This window comes from Epinephelus fuscoguttatus, linkage group LG23 (genome assembly GCF_011397635.1).
Source record: "Epinephelus fuscoguttatus linkage group LG23, E.fuscoguttatus.final_Chr_v1".
Classification (NCBI taxonomy): Eukaryota; Metazoa; Chordata; class Actinopteri; order Perciformes; family Serranidae; genus Epinephelus; species Epinephelus fuscoguttatus.
Genome location: NC_064774.1, coordinates 13,075,393 through 13,093,070, shown reverse-complemented (window position 1 = coordinate 13,093,070; position 17,678 = coordinate 13,075,393). Strand labels below are relative to the sequence as shown.

General features: G+C 39.6%; 2 protein-coding genes across 3 annotated transcripts in view; one reads left to right on the top strand and one right to left on the bottom strand.

Moving 5' to 3' along the window:
• Positions 1–1,441, top strand: part of LOC125883686 (ubiquitin carboxyl-terminal hydrolase 47-like) — a 29,440-nt gene extending 27,999 nt beyond the window's left edge. For both annotated transcript variants that reach the window (XM_049568161.1, XM_049568160.1), the window contains exons 11-13: positions 712–743; positions 835–894; positions 975–1,441. In XM_049568161.1, the coding sequence (XP_049424118.1) occupies positions 712–743; positions 835–894; positions 975–1,087 (205 nt within the window). In that variant the 3' untranslated portion in view covers positions 1,088–1,441. The remainder of the gene's footprint in view (positions 1–711; positions 744–834; positions 895–974) is intronic.
• An 8,254-nt stretch (positions 1,442–9,695) lies between these two features.
• On the bottom strand, positions 9,696–17,678 carry LOC125883688 (ubiquitin carboxyl-terminal hydrolase 47-like). The gene is made up of 12 exons (XM_049568163.1): positions 17,671–17,678; positions 15,762–15,815; positions 12,829–12,934; positions 12,519–12,628; positions 12,326–12,396; positions 12,123–12,248; positions 11,933–12,028; positions 11,668–11,796; positions 11,455–11,583; positions 11,298–11,335; positions 11,147–11,178; positions 9,696–10,687 (listed from the first exon to the last, which is right to left on the bottom strand). The coding sequence occupies exons 3-12, from the start codon at positions 12,849–12,851 to the stop codon at positions 10,677–10,679; spliced, it is 765 nt and encodes a 254-aa protein (XP_049424120.1). The 5' UTR covers positions 12,852–12,934; positions 15,762–15,815; positions 17,671–17,678; the 3' UTR covers positions 9,696–10,676.

Sequence of the window (17,678 nt, the reverse complement as noted above, 5' to 3'; positions counted from 1 at the left end):
AGCTCCTTGATCTCTAAGCAGAGGATGAGATCAGCTGCCATGAAGAGATGGAAATGACTATTTATGTTTATGAAGCGCTGCTCGATGTGTATGCTATGTCACACTTAAGGCTGACGCTGTTGTGTTACATCACACCTCTTTTGCTGACGCGATGCCGGCATGCTGTCTGAAATCACACACAGGAGTGGCATGATGCTGCTGTTGTTTGGTTTTGTGTAAAAATGCAAAAAAGCAGCATAAAGAAGGGACTTTTTAGGGTGATCACTGCGTTAAAAGGGCTTTTGTCTGAAGATTAAAAGACATACTGCCATTTCAGGCTGAGGTCACATGAAATTTCGGTTTACTTAAATGAACAAATCATCTGTGGAGTCCAGTGATCCCAACACTGTCAGAGCTTTTGATCGCATCACACAGTTTCCATCAGCAGACAGAGCTGGTTCAGTTTTCCGTGGACTTGTAGAAGTTAAATTTTTCCATTATTTGGACCACTTAAAGGACTTTTCTTAAACTGTCATGAACGAGTAGTCCTTGAAATTGCAGATTTCAAATCTCTACATTTGAAATCTTCCAATCCGCTGCAGTGCAGAATGGACTTTGTGGTGAGATTGTTCGGTCAGCTGCTGTGTTCTGTTATCTATCTGGGCATGTTCATTAATCTCTAACTTTTTGTTGTTCTATGTGAACAATCACCCCAAAACGATTGTTCAACAGTTCCAGCACTGCGTATCTGCTCATGTACAGAGGTAAGATCACAAACGTGCATCAAGAAACATGTCTAGTCTGGTGATATTAGCAGATATTTAACCAATATACTGGGTTTCCTCTGCTTTAAAGCCTCAGGGGAAAAGTCCGGAGAAATGGACACAAAAAAAGAAGATGGTGAGATGACGAGAGGTAAACCTCTTTGTTTTTTTATGCATTTTAGTTCAAGCATTTGTTTAAGGAAAATAACGTATCTCTAACTTTACCAACAGAAAATACTTGGAAGAGTTCAAGCAACATCAAGAGGAAGATTATTATTACTGCCATTGTTTGTGGTTGTGCATTAATTCTGATAGTGCCTATTGTATGGTTTATGAAAAAATAGAGTAGGGAGGATTTATGTCAGCACTGCACATGGGCTCAGAAATGTCAACCAACCATGTATTTAACCATGTGAATAATCAAGGAGCACAATCATGTACAGTATAATCAAACTTTGGAACATCTCTCACCACAGTAAATTGATTTCTTTTGACTTTTATCCTCTTTATCGCCGCCCTATGTTTCAGTGTGAGTCACTATATGTTTTCATGTTTCTGTTAATGCTATATTTACTGTCATGGACTTTTCATGTCGCTATATGACGTGCAAGGTACCCTGGGTGCGTTGGTTGATGTTCTGTGACGCTGTGTCAAGTTCTGCCTGTTACATGCATTGTCTGTTTTCAAAATACACTTTCATTTTCGCGGGAAATGTACAGTTTGCATACAGTCTCTGACAAAATAAACACACTACATTGGTAAAACAACACAAATTGACTTTTTTTTTTGCCTTCAACAACAAACTGCCATCTTAACTTTTGTTGTTGTCCCACTGTGTTTCCCCCTGCACCGGTAACCAGTATCAGCGACCGACCACATATCATGCCAACATGAATGGGTGGCTTTTTATGTCAGTGTCTGATGTCGGAAGTCACTGACCAAGCGCCGATTTTCAACAACTTCAGAGTGAGACCGGGTTGGATTTAGTGGCATCTAGTGGTGAGGATTGAAGATTGCAGTAAACTCAAACTACTCCCGGTTAAGATTACTTCAGTGCTCAATGTTCAGGAGGTTTTTAGTGTGAGCCGACTTATCCACAGAGGTTTCTTCCTCTCCAAAACAAATGGTCCAGGCGATCAAAACCAGTAAGAACAAAACTATCTTTCTACTTTGCTAAAATTTGCAATTTTCTATTTGCTTTTGTCTTTTCCAGTATGAATCTGAGTATAATATTACATTAGTGCATGAAACTGTAATAAAATTGAGAAAATGCCACATCCTTTGGTTCCACTTTTTTATTTTTATTTTGGCAACTACAGCAGCACACAAAGCACACAACAATCCAAGGTAAGGCACAGTCTCAAAGTCAGATGCAGAGGCAACCTGTGTGATAATATCCACAATGTGTTTGGTTTGGATTAGACAATTAAATGAATTAGGTCATTCTACATATTTGTTCCTGCCCATCACCAGCATGCAGCACAAATATTTTTGTACTTGATTCTTTTCCAATCACTGACGGAATATTATAACCACATCCTTATTCTTGTTTTTAGAGAATGCTGCCGAACTACTATCAGGTACTAGGAGTTTCCCCTGCTGATCAAAACACTTTTTGATCAGCAGGAATACTTTCAGTCTTCTGTAGAAATCCTTGGTTCTTCAAACAAGAGGATATTAAGGTGCTCTGCAGTAATATGTAAATGTAAATGTATGGACATCTGAAATGGCACAGTTTAGTGGTGTACCACAGGGGTTTGATCTTAGACCCCTTATTCTATTTAATTTATATTATTTGCTTTGTGCTAATTACACTAGCTTGCTTCTTTAACATAAATCACGTCACATTCAGTGTTTCTCACAAACACATTGTGACTCCTTGTATCCAAAGTTGAATAATTCTGTGGTTTGATGTAATTAAGGTGACCACAGTGACTCTTGGGTAGTTACAGGGTAAACCCAATTCAAGATGCTCTGTCATCTGATTAGTTTACAAGTGCCAGTATTGACTGTGACAAACCTCAGTGACTGACACATTTAGTTACCGACTTTGATTCTTTTCAAGGAGGAGTAGACTAAAAATAGAAAACCACCTGCTTGACAGTAATAATGAAGCACATGTTCCATGTATTACGTCCAAAAAACTAGCCGGTAAAAGAAGAAAACTTCCCTCAGTGCAAATCAAACACTCAGTCATGGTTTACAATGATTTGGACTTTCTTTGTATTTCCAGTGTAAATATAAAGCATGTTTTTGTGGTTCAGCCTGATTTGGTACCAACATTTAACACCTCTTAACAAATTCAGTCACTCCTATAAAAACACACAACACAAAAATGATTGTCATCTGATTCAGAGGATCCCTCACCAACTTTAATTAGTCTAGGATTCAACAATCATCACTTTTTGTCTTTACTTTGCCTTCTCTTGTCTCCATTTGTGTCTTCTACTACTTAGCCTTTTGTGTTTAAACGTGCAAACAATTTAAGCAAAAAAAACATGGTTCATTTTTATTTTTTATTTTTATTTTTATTTCATTTATTTATCTTTTAACCACTAATATTCTATTTAATATTCAAGTGTTTGGGCAGCCATCAGATTCTAAAAAAACATTTAAAAAGGGTTGTCACTTTACAATCACATGACTTAAGGAAGACGGACCGCCCTCCTCTTTACCTGTGCAGACAGGGCAGTCACCTGTCAGAGGAGAGCGTGGATACACTGAGTGAGGACAGGCAGAGAGGAGCCCTAACACTGCACACAGAGGAGGGATGGCTCTGCAAAACAGAGAAGAATCTGAAGAGGAGATAAGTTATGACTTCCAAGACCTGAGAAGGAGGTTCATACATTTAGAGGAGAGGAGTCATGTCTCTCACTCCTCAGTGTCCTGGATGCCAGTCTCGTGTGATGAGAGCTGACCTCCATGATCTCAGTGTCCAGTGCCCAGTGTGCACAGCGAGGAGAAGAAGGGCTTATCGGTTCTGCTGGCAGTGTTTGAAGAAGTGGAAAGGTCCAGCTCCACGTTCAGACTGGTGTGGGAATGCAGACTGCCAAGACTCACTGGAAATACTGAGAAACTGCCCAGATATCACCTTCAAGGATGTGGAGGGGGTCACTGGCTGCCCCTCCATCCGTGCCTGTCCCACCTGTGGTGTTCTGGTGGAGCATGACAGAACTCACTGTAAAAACATTTACTGTGTGCGGTGTAAGGTAGAGTTCTGTTTTGTGTGTCTGAAGCTCACTAAAGAGTATGCGGATGTGAAGAACGTATCCTCATATTTTGAACTTTGCCCCAGTGGTGTCGCACCAAGACAGACCTCTATACCTGTGTGGCAGAGGACATGAGTCCATGGTTACCAGTCAGTGTTTGAATCAATTCGAAGATTCTACTGCTCACTTTTAACGCACTTCATGGCTTAGTCCCGGATGTTTTGTATTTAAAAGTATAACCTATGTAGCTGTCTGATAAATTTAGTGGAGTGACAATGACAACTTTTTTCTCTTAAATGTAGAGAAGTAGAAGTACAAAGTGTCAGAAAATGGTAATAGTAGCCTACCTATAATTTGTAATTACAGTAAGTGCAGTACTTGAGTAAATGCACTTGGTGAGAGGAAGAGAGGGTTTAACTTCTCGGAGAGTTGCTGGTTATTGATATAATGCTATTTCAAAACACCTCAGACACAGAGGGGATAGCAATGACTTTGAAAAGCTGTGTAATCAATAAATGTATTATGGACATAAAGTGTCTGAAACTTGGACTATATGTCGCTCAGACTGTTACTGGGTACATTTGCACTGTGAAGCCACATTCTGGGGTCATGGAGGTACGCCTTTAAACCTGTAGACAATGGCGCCATCTTCTGGTCGTTGCTCTCACCTACTGTCCATCAGAGTCTCATCCACCTTTCAAACCTTCTCTGTAATTTTAGCATTTGGGTGTATTTTAAAAATCCGTTATTTTACTTGAGTACTTTTTATCTCAAATATTGTCCTTCTGTACATTTCAAGTCACATCCTTTACAGAGTAAGAAGAAAAGTCAAATTAAAAAGACCTGATGAACTGTGTGAGAACAGAGAAAAATGCCTTAACCCAGTGGTTCCCAACTGGTCCAACCTCTGTCTCTGTCAAATAGCTGTTGGTTAGTCACTCACTCTATAGCAGAGACGACACTTCAGAGTAGAAGCTCTGTGCTGGAATTCTACTGTACTTAAAAAAATAAATAAATCATTTCTTAAAAAACTTGACACATTTGCAAGTCACTTGCGGTCCATTCAGGATGGGCCCATGACCCACCAGTTAGGAACCACTGCCTTAACCATTATGTAGATGGTCCACGCCTTAAAACGTATCATTTTGGCACGTTAATGCACCTGTAGCCTTCATGTCACAGCCAATGGGCTGTTCCATTCTTAGGTTCCATCTACTGATGCAATGCAACACCCAGTGAGCGTGCTAAGGGACTGTTTGTTACTTCTTAGGGGGGAGGTGTGGTGCCAAAAGGGGGAGGCATGTCAAATATTTTTAAGCACAGGAGAGGAACTTCTGTTTTTACTTTGGCTTAGGGGAGGCGCACAGAAATTTAAATGGATGCATTTTGTATTTATTTTAATATTTTTTAAAGAAAACATGCCACGTCTTCCTTAAAAAAAAAACTTAAAAAAAAACAAAAACTAACGTTACACCATTTCTCATCACCAAAAACTGTAAAAACTGAAATTATCACTGGATTTTCAAATATACAGTGGTCCTTGAACGCATCATGTGTGAGGAATGCTTCCACCAGTGGAAAAAAAACAAACAAAAACGATATTTTATCACTTTATTCTACTTTGAACCCTGGGCTGGGGGAGCCCTTCTGTGTGGAGTTTACATGTTCTCCCCGTGTCAGCGTGGGTTTTCTCCAGGTGCTTTGGTTTCCTCCCACAGTCCAAAGACATGCAGGTTAACTGGTGACTCTAAATTGTCCGTAGGTGTGAATGTGAGTGTGAATGGTTGTCTGTCTCTATGTGTCAGCCCTGTGATAGTCTGGTGACCTGTCCAGGGTGAACCCTGCCTCTCGCCCAGTGTCACACCCAAGCCAACCCCTCCTCTGACAAGTGGAGAACAGTCCCTAAAGGTGTAACAAGTAAAAAAGACCCAGGATGTTACGTCACCAACAAGCTTCTGCTGCATCCAGTGCACAAATAATTTCAATAGGCCCTTTTCACTGGAGACATTTTAACATGTCCCACCAGGTGTAAATAATGACATTAACAATGACTGAATTCCATTTAGCTGCTTTGGTTTCAGGGCCCTGGTGTTGTGCATGCTGCCTCTCTGTCACACTTGAACAGAACAGAGCCGTCATTAGCGTCATCATTAACGCCTGTGCTTGTCCTGCCATGACAGGTCAAAGTGTCTGCTGTGAACAAGGTCGATGAGGTGTGTCAGGACTTTCTGCTGTGACTGCAAAGTCGGCTCACAATGTTAGAAAACTTTGAGGAGTGCTGGGACGGAGACGTTGAGTGGACTAGTTATGTTTCTGAGAATAAATGAGTGGAGAAGTTGAACCTGAAGCAGACTGTGGAGGACTTCACTCGTCTTGGTGCTCACACAGAGCTGTAGAGATCATGGGTGAGTACAACAACAAACTCATTGTGATGGATGTTCGCTGTGCAGAGAAGAATGTCAGTGTTACAGGCTACAAGCTGTGCACAACTTCTTTTAAAGGAACCGTCTACAGAATTTAGTGGCATCTAATGGCAGCAACCAGCTGAAACTTCTCCCAGGTGTGCTCCCGGTTAGAGCTCTGTCAGAGTTCATTGTTTAGGAGGTTTTTACAGTGAGCTGAGTTATCCACAGAGGTCTCTTCCTCTTTAAAACAAATGAACCAGGTGATTAAAACCACTAAAAACACTGAATGAAGCAGTGTCATGTTACAAATCAGTGTTTCTCGGTTGCTGCTTGTCACATAGGGGCTGCTAACTATGATGGCCGAGACAAAAATGTGAATGTCCCAATGTGGAGCCGATGTTTGTCCTGGGCTACTGTACAAACATGGAGGTGCAACATGGTGACCTCAATAGACGTAGATATATACAGTTCATCCTGAGGTAACAAAAACCCAATGATTCATATATTCAGGTGATTAAACACTGCTGCTGACTCTATAAGAAGTTTTTTTTTTTTATTTAATCTTTATTTAATCAGGGAGTCTCACTGAGATCAAGATCTCTTTTTCAAGAGAGACCTGAGAAAAAAGCAACATCCATAACAACAAAAACACACAGACACAAGCAGGAACAACACAACAAGGAATTAATAAAAACAATTACATGAATCATGAAAAACATCGAATAGAGAAGCTTTAAAAACTCCAAGAGGAACAAGAGATTCAAGTTTGAGGGTGTCTATAAGAAGTGTCAAAGTTATTTAATATATAAAGTCTCATATTGCTTGTTGCACCAACTGTCAGAGGTGTGTCCTCTTTCCTGGTTGTTGATAGTCATGTGCTCACTGAGGCTGCAAATAGCCACCTATAGAAAATGTACATGTTGGTTTGGACATGGATTAGATTAGACTCACTTCCATGGTCATTGCACAGAGTCACTGAGACAAGGGAATGCAGGGGCTCTGTGATGTACTGTGTACATGTTGACATGCTATTTTGTAGCTTAAATGTGGTATTAATCTATCTGATATGATCCTCGTTATCATATGGCTACATTTTTTTCTTTACCATCTTTTCTTCCTTTAAAATCAATGTAAGACAGCAACCACAGTGTGAGTAAGTAGATGATGATGATGATGATGATGATGATGATGATGATGACAGTCTCAGAGCAGAGATGTCCTGCGGCCATGCTGTCACCCCTGAGTCTCTCACACTGTGGTGTCACAGCCAGCTGGATGAAGTATCTTATGTCTTAGACACTAGCTAAATGGTAAACAAACATGGCAGCACACCGGTAAGGTAAGACAACACGTTTACATGTCATTTTCTGTATGTTCTCTGACATTTATCCTAACGATATGAGGCGGTCTTTGTGGAAAAAAAGCTTGTTTAGTGGACTAACTTTGCACTTGAAGGTTGCCCGTTCACTTACGTTTTAACAGGTCTGATGCTACTATGCGCCCCGGCTGTATCTAGGCTAACGGCTAACATGCTAACTATTATTTCTATGTCACTAGTCACTTGAAACAAATTTAGGACGATAGGAGACAGGTTGAAATAAACCGAAATTTCCCTTTAACAAAGATGCATCAGGAGCCATTGCTCATACTCCCTCATTTTTATGGATGGTATTGTGGCAGTGCTGGTCCTGTAGTGTTGACTGTGTAGAGGTGTGAGACTCAGGGGTAGGCATTTAAGAGGCAATCAATTTAAAGGCCCATTGTGTGGGATTTGGGGAGATATATTGGCAGAAATTGAATATATTTATAATAAGTATGTTTTCTTTCGTGTATAATCACTTGAAAATAAGAAACTTTGTGTTTGTTACAGTAGTCCAGAGCAGACAAACCAAATACTGGTTCTATATGGGCAATTCACATATTTGTGTCAGTCATCATAGCCAGCTCTGTCTGGTCGTTTTTTTCTGGAACTCACTGTATTTCCTCATTACCGGTGGACAAGGCTGCACACTGATATTTTCTGCAGTGGGAGTCTCTCTTGAAATTAATATATTTCTAAACGCTTGAAAACCAAATCATTACTAAAAGTATACGTCATCCAAGAGAGACAATAAAAAATAATGTAAAGGTCAAAGTTGTCACAGTGAAATGTAAGGTGTGCTGATGGATTCAAGTCGACAACTCACCTGTGTGGCAGAGAAAGTGAAAGAATGGGTCTGTCTGTAATTTTTATGTAAACTCTTAATGGTTGTTGATATATACGGGATGTGACAGTCCTAGTTTAGGAGTGATTTAGGAAAGTTCTCAGAGCAACTCTGAGCAAGGAAGGGACAGAAACTTTAACCTTAGTGAGGACAAGAGGTATGATGCATTCTTTTAACAGATGTGATTGGTTGTCAAAGACACACCCTTTTGTGAGCCTGTAAGCTGTGGACACCCAGTGGAAATGAGATGAACTGCTGACTGTGAAAGTGTTGTCACTGTTAGTGTGATCACTCTGCTGATGGAAGCTTGAGACAGACCCAAGTCATCACTGCTGCACTGTTGTGTTTTTCAACTTTTCTGTCCTAGTATTGTGACCATTGTATTGCCTTGGGTGGGAAATGTGTGCGTATCCCACATGATATCAACCACACATATTATCCCTGCATGATCTCATCTGTAGCATTTACTCATTTACACACTGTCATCCAGAGTTTGAAGAATATTTCTCTGACCTCTTTGTGTTTCCACCATTTTCTCCTCTGCTTAAAAGTCCTCCTCCCTGCTCCTAACAGTTCTTCAACTTAGGAGCTCTTTTAAGGTCTAGGATGCTCTGTGAATAACTTATTTTACAAGGACCTAGTCTGAACTTTAAGGGGAATTTGTAAGAAAGGGTCACAATTGTAAGAATTTTCTTAGAATTTTGTCACCAGGAGCAACTCTTAGTGCTAGGAAGCTTTGAGAATACGGCCCCTGATGTTTTATTGTACTGTCAGTCACTATGCAGTGAACTTTTGAGTCTTGCAGTCTCCATATTACATATTGACTCTTGCACTGATGATCTTATGATTTTTATACCTAATATTTGTAATTATGATTTTATATAGTTGTTTTATTAACTTTTATTGTATATTGCTGCATTTGTTTGATTTTATTATTTATGGATACATTGCTGCTTGTTTTTTTTTTAACCGTCTTGTGTCTTGTAAGGTGTCCTTGAGTGCTTTGAAAGGCACATATAAAGAAAATGCAAGAAATTCTTTATCTACAAAGTGAAAGTGCTTGAAAAAGTTCACTTTGGATTCAGAATCGACTGAGAAACTTTTTGTCACTGAATAAAATCACAGAAATCTTCATGCGTTTTTAAATTTTTATTGTCTTTATTCACAATTTCAAAGTATTTGGAAATCCAGTTTTTCTTTAAAATCAGTGCTGCAACATTTCGCTGGTTATATGTGGTTGATTGATAACATAGCAGTATGTTAAACATTTTTATCAAAGTATGATTCATGTTTAAAATTCTAAAAAGTTGGTTCATGTTTTAAATTCATCAAATCAGAGCTGATGTGTCTTTAAAAGTCACCACAACCTCACTGCTGGCTACAACATGTATGTACACAAGATTGGATATATATGATATTTTTTATGCCTCCGCACCATCAACAGCAGTAACCTTAGGCATTAATTTTAATTTTTCAGGTTGTCCATCTGTCCACTTTCAGGGAATTTCTTTAAAATTAGCAAAAACATCCACACGACATAAGTGACAACTGATTGGATTTTGGAGGCCAAAGGTCATTGTGACCTCATGAAAAATGTTTTTGGTCATAACTCAAGAATTCATTCGCTAACTACGACAAAATTTCACACAGATGTCTGAAAGAATGAAACAAAAAAGTGATGACAGTTTATATCCAAAAGGTCAAAGGTCAGCTTCACTGTGACATCACAATGTTCTGCAAAAGGACTTACAGTATATTACTCAATGTCATATCTCAGGAACAGAAGGAGAGACGTTTGGTCAGATCCTGAATGTGAATATGAAAATACTGAAATGTGCATGCAGCACCTTTAAATAGCTCATAGGTCTACATCTTTCAGCATGATTCCTGCTCATGTTAGAAACTTTCTGCACATTCAAAACATATCTGTATTCTCTGAGAAAACTCTTTCTGCATTACCCTCCTCTCCTCCAGCCTGATGGCCTGATGCCTCATGCCTTTTCATCTGCACATCATCCCCTTCAGTCTGTCCCATTTTCCTCTTCTTTGCATTATCAGTGTTCAGTTATCAGTTCTCCTCCACTTCATTTAAACTCCACATTGTGTTGCTCCAAATCATTCAGCTCCTATTTTTGCAGTGCGTTGTCCATCAGTGAAAAAATAAGTGAAAAAAAGGATTTAGCAATGATCAATGAATATTGCAGTTACAGCCTGAATGATTTCTTTATGTTTTGATTTAAAGGTGCTGTATGTAAGAATGTGGCCAAATGTACTGGGACACTGCTAATGCTGCTTGCCATGCTGCTGTAGCTCAGTCGTAACTGCAACTGATGCTGAGACTCTGCTGACTGCGTGACTGGTAGACGGCAGTGGGTGGCGCAACAGGCCAAAACACAAATTCAAAACAGAAACATGATTTGCAGACTGCAAAAAAAATTTTTAGATGAAAATATTCTGGCCGTACTATTGTTGTCGGTGAGATCAGTATGTTATATGAACATTATTCCTTAGTCTCTGTGACATATTAGGATGATTTTACGACTAATTGCTTTAGATTTCTTACATATAGCTCCTTTTAATCTTACCTCTGTACATGAGCAGATATGCAGTCTTGGACCTGGTGAACAATAATTTAAAGTTATTGTTTACATAGAACAACAAAAATATGACACAACCAAGTCAACACTTCTGGAAAATGTAATAAATCTCATTCACTATTGATAATATTTAACATACTTGTAAGTTGAGGCTTCTGCAAATGGCTGTCGTCTAACCTGCATCATTGAAAGAATGAACACCGTCAACAAATTAGCATTTCATTTCAGATCTTTCTGTTGGTTTGTTTTGAGTGTGTACGGCCCTAATGGAGTAGAGGAAGTAAAGTCCCCCTCACCTTGCTGACGTGATCGTCATTAAACTCATACCAGGTTTTGTCCTCACTCCACAGGATGGTGGCTGTGTAATGTCCTCCTCTCAGACTGCCTATGTGATGCACCATCCCATACAGTTTGTACTCCTTGTCCTGCAATGAAGAACACAGTCAGGAACATGGAAAGCAAACATAAGGAGCACCATTCAGATATAAATTACACATAAAAATTACTGCCTTTCTCTGTAACGTTCGTGGCACGTCCACACAGCGGTGTGATTTGAAATATGACATGGTGCTGTAGTCAAAGCCAAATCTCTTGAGGAGCAGAGTCAGAATCTGAGGATATGTCACCATCTCACATCCCTAAATAACACAAGAAAGATTATGAAACAATAAAATGATATGATTGATACGATCTCACTACAATGTTTTTATGTGATTCCAGTATTACGTTTGGCCCGCCCACAGTTGGTGTTTTCATTTTAAGGTCAAAACTCACACTAGTTGCTTCTGTTTTCTCTTCACATTCGTTGCAGTACACCATGTTGTCTCCACTGAATGATTTCTGCTGGAAAATCCTTTCAAAGCTTATTTCCTGTAAAAACACAAAAGAGTCCAGATTAAATTAGCGTGCTCACATTACATAAAAATACCACAGTAGAACTCTTTTGTTGTGTTTGGATGCTTACCACGCTGTAGGTTGTATCGTGGGTATCCTGCAGCGACAGTGGAAGAGTCCAGAATGGATTTGTCTCTTCATTGATGCTGTGGCCTTTGGAGCACTCAGTTGTGTGTGTCAGCTCTCCTTGGAAAACCTTAGCATGAAAATCTGTCATCACACAGCATTCTGATTAGTTCACGTGTAAATAACATAGATTCTTTAAGTGCTCACCTCAGAGGCTCGTCGGCTGATCTTATTTAAAATCATCTCCAGGCATTCAGGGGCATCACGTTGTTCATGAACTGTAAATATGATACATTAAATTGAATCTATTGATTTCATCGAAGCATCTCACTCACTTCACCACTGATACGTGACTTCTTTAGTGATAAGCTCTTTGTATGTTCATTACTCTCCATTTTACCATTTGTAATCCCAAATGCTGCTGTGATAGTTTGTGTTGCACATGTGTCTCTCTTCAGTTCTTCAAAGATTTGTTTCAGCTGCCGATCTGTTTGTGAATCATGATCCAACCTTTAGGGAGAGAGCAGTTGCTCAGTGAACACTGACCACAGTATATACTGCCCATTATAACATAGTTACTGATGGAGTTTTGTATATTGAAATATCCATATAAACCCAAAAGCATGACCTGCTGTTAATATTTTATACAATGTTTTTTTTTAATTGCTTTCCAAGAATATGCGCTACAGATGAAAGCAGCAGTTTCAAACCTGTCATGGATCTCTGTTGTCATGGCGAGAAGTTGCAGGACACTGTTGAGGTAACATGTGGCGCCCTGATTGTACAGACCATAATGACGTCTGTGTGGCTGAGCACCTTACACGGAAAGAAGAACGCAGTGTCATTACACCATCTTTATTAATCTATTATTAATCAGTCTTTAATTGATACCTTATTATTGGGAAAAAACCCTTGATATTCAATAGCGTATAATATCATTATTATGTGGCTCATCAAAGTGCTGTCCTACAGACACACATAAACATATCAAACAGCCACATGTTTGGTTTCCAGACACGTTATTACAGGTTGTTGAAGCAAAATATAAGCCTATCAGTATATTTTATTTACATTTTAACTGATAATTTAATTTAGTTTTAGCACTTTTTACATTAGAGCCTAGATTTTTTTCCCCTCCATTTAAAGGAGCATCATTTTCTTTCATTTCATGAAATTCTTCCAACTTGTCACACATGATTTTTTGTGTGATGCATCATCATGAAAAGACCTCCAAGCCCTCAGGTGCGACATACAGGAAGCAGAGAAAAGAGGAGGCGGAGGTCCCAGTATCGAAGTATGTCGTCTTTTATAACATTAAAAAATGCCGTTTGACTACGAGCTACGATCGCTGCCGAGGATTGAGTTAAGCTGCTGAGCTGGTTTATTGCTGTTTGTATCTGGTTAGTCTCGCTCACCAGAGCTTTCTCAAGAAAAGAAAGGTCTGGCTGGGCCGACTCTCACTTTAAGATTGGAGAAAAAAACGCCCCGGCTGCTTGTATTTCTTTCAACCAATCACAATCGTTTTGGGCGGTGCCACAGCAACGGTGCGTTTGCAAAAATATTGCTGGAGGGAAACAGGTTTTGGTGTAACACGCCCACGAAAACATCGCCTACAGGACGCGAACCATGGCAGAAAAATGGCTACATCCCCGCAAGATCAAACACCACAAAAGTTAGTAAAGGACGTGTTAAACTGCAACCGGAGGTGGTAGGGCGGGACTTCAGCGGGTGGCTCGTTCCGCCCAGTGAGAAGCTGATCTATGCAGCGAACTTCCGCCCACTCAGACTAGTATCTGGTTAACTACTGGCTGCTTAGTGCTCCTCCTCTTACTGAGCACATTAGATATTGTGCTGAAATTTGATAACAAATAGAGACAACTGTAAAACTAATGTGTGACTATATAATTGTAGTGCAACCTCTTTTATTCTAGTAATGCATAATCACAACTAGATAATAATTGATGTTATATTGAACACATCACTGGTACAAGCAGTAGTCTGTCTGCTGCAGCTACATGTTTTGCTTGTACTGTACAGTCAGAGGTAAATCTACTCTACATCTGTCCAGATGCACTGAGAAAATATTTGAACAAGAAGCCCCGAGAAGCTGCTGCAGAAGTCGTGAGGTAGTGGTGTGCTGAATCCAGCCGTGCTGCTGCTTGTTGCCTGACTTGTACTGCAGCTGTATTCAAACATACAGTATATCCATACTGTTACACCACTTCATGAAGTCTGTTGTGTCATTCTGCTTCATATAAAGTAGGCACTGTACAAATAGATTTTATTTTATTTGACCTACATTTACTGTAATTAGTAACAAGGTTAAACTGGAACATTCAACAGTAATAATAATAACATTATAATAATAATATTAATAACAACAACAAGAACAAAAATAATGATAAAAATGACCACAAATAATTGGCTAAACTTACATTCTTCAGCGAGTGGAGGAGATGTCAGAGAAGGCCCCTCTGCAGCAGCTTCTCTGGGCTTCTTTTTCTCAGTGCATCTGGACAGATGTAGAGTAGATTTACCTCTGACTGTACAGTACAAGCAAAACATGTAGCTGCAGCAGACAGACTACTACTTGCACCAGTGATGTGTTCAACATAACATCAATTATCTAGTTGTGATTATGCATTAATAAAATAAAAGAGGTTGCACTACAATTACATAGTCACACATTAGTTTTACAGTTGTCCCTATTCATTATCCAATTTCAGCACAATATCTAATGTGCTAAGGGAGGAGCACTAAGCAGCCAGTAGTTCATCAGATACAAACAGCAATAAACCAGCTCAGCAGCTTAATTCAATAAAAGATGACATACTTCGATACTGGGACCTCCGCCTCCTCTTTCCTCCGCTTCCTGTATGTCACACCTGAGTCTTTTCATGATGATAACCCAATAATTTGATGAATAATGACCTCTTGTTGTCTGTCAGTCACAACCCCTACCTACCTGAGATGCGCACAGATAACTCGTCCCATCCCCCTCTCCCACAGTGACGTGACTGAGCACGGTGTGGGACAGGTTCAGGGCCAAATAATGACAAACAACAGGGGGGTTGTTGTTGTTGTTGTTTACTTTTTCTTTATTTGTTCTTTTTTTTCAAGATAGAGTATGAGGAAAGGGCGCCAGTCGGGGCTGCAACTTATTATTAGTATTTATTTTATTTTATGTATTCTATTTTATTTTATATTTTTGAGGGCTTGCAGCTGCGCTCCCGCCAGCATGTGGCGCCCTAGGTGACTGCCTATATGGCCTATGCCAAGAGCCGGCCCTGGACTTAAATTTGCATCTCATATGTTACATTTCAGAGAAGTGAGCAATACTTACCATAACCCCACAAAGAGGTAGAAACGCTTCGCAATCTCCTCCATAGTGCAGCACCTGATTATAAATAAAAATAATTTACTGTCAGAAACTTGGAAACATATATTTGGCTGAATGAAATATGAGAGGTGAACATTAAAATTACTAAGTGATCAAAAGTCTATGGTATATATTCTATAGTATATATTTATATGTCAGCATTTTAACTTCTATATTTATCAAACCATCAATGAGCTCTGTCTCACATCAAACCTCAGTGTTTAATCTCACATAATACATTTCAGAGAAGTGAGCAATACTTACCATAACCCCACAAAGAGGTAGAAACGCTTCGCAATCTCCTCCATAGTGCAGCACCTGATTATAAACAAAAATAATTTACTGTCAGAAACTTGGAAACATATATTTGGCTGAATGAAATATGAGAGGTAAACATTAAAATTACTAAGTGATCAAAAGTCTATGGTATATACACTACTGGTCAAAAGTTTTAGAACACCCCAATTTTTCCAGTTTTTTATTGAAAATTATGCAGTTTAATGTCTCATTGTACTCTGAAATGAAAGCATAGAACAAATAAACAATTGAGGTCAAAAAAGAAATCATGGAATCAATTTATAAACCAAAATGTATTCTAAACCTTTGGCAGATATAACAGCTGAACACACTCGTGGCATTCTTTCTACAATGGAAATCAAATATTCTGCAGAAAGTTCTTCCCAACTCTGTTGCAGAAGTTCCCATAAATGTGTGTCACTTGTAGGTTGCTTTGCTTTCACTCTTCTGTCCAGTTCATCCCAAACCAGCTCGATGGGGTTTAAGTCTGGAGACTGTGCTGGCCACTCCATGTTTTCAAGCTTACCATCTTGTTCTTTTTTCCCGTGGTAGTTCTGGCATAGCTTGGACGTATGTTTTGGGTCATTATGTTGCTGTAGGATGAACCCTTGACCAACTAGGCGCATACCAGAGGGTACTGCATGGTGCTGCAGAATGCTGTGGTAGCCGTTCTGGTTCAGGGTGCCTCTCACTCTGTACAAGTCACTGACCCTGGATCCAGAAAAACAGCCCCAGACCATCACGCTTCCTCCTCCATGTTTGACAGTTGATGTCACACACTGAGGAACCATCCTTTCGCCTACTCGGACGGGCGTACAAAAATCCTGCGTGATGAACCGAAGATTTCAAACTTTGATTCATCAGTCCATAACACCTTCTTCCAGTCTTCAGTAGTCCATTGGTGGTGCTTCATGGCCCAGGCAAGCCTCTTCTTCTTATTCTGATGTCTTAGCAATGGCTTTCTTGCTGCAACTCGACCGTTCAAACCTGCAACTCGAAGTCTTCTCTTCACAGTTGAAACTGAGACTTGCTTACTACGACCACTATTAAGCTGTGCTTGAAGGTGTTGTCCTGTGAGCCGCTTATCACGCAAGCTGTTGACTCTCAGAAACTTGTCTTCTGATTCTGTTGTGGCTTTGGGTCTGCCAGACCTCTTCCTGTCAGAGTTTCTCCCAGTTTCTGAGTGCCTTTTGATGGTGAAGGAAACTGTACTCACTGACACCTTGACTTTCTTGGCAGTTTCTCTGTAGGAAAGCCCTACATTTTTAAGTGTTATGATGGTCTGTCTCTTTTCCATTGTTATTTGCCTTTTTCTTGCCATTTTTATGGTAACACACTACTTTCTGCAGTACAATACTGTTCAAATGATGCTCACAAGGGTATGGTACCAGAGTGTGTTCCAACACTGCTTTTATGCAGACAGAGGGGGTTGTAAGTAATCAAGAAAAGTTGGAACACCTGTAGGAATTGGTAGCACCAACTTTCAAGGCTTGATCAACCTCCATTGCTGCAGAACGGCTTTAAGTTGTTAACCCATTTCTTGTTCCCTGAAAAAGGCCTTTTTGTATAATTCTGAAATGTATAATATTTTTCAGTTTTGGGTAACCTTACCCTTTTTTTTAACCTCTAGCAGTTCACTACTTACCTTTGTACCATTTCAAGCTATTCATTGGACTTGAACGGCTTGAATTTCAATAAAAAACTGGAAAAATTGGGGTGTTCTAAAACTTTTGACCGGTAGTGTATTCTATAGTATAAATTTATATGTCAGCATTTTCACTTCTATATTTATCAAACCATCAATGAGCTCTGTCTCACATCAAACCTCAGTGTTTAATCTCACGTAATACATTTCAGAGAAGTGAGCAATACTTACCATAACCC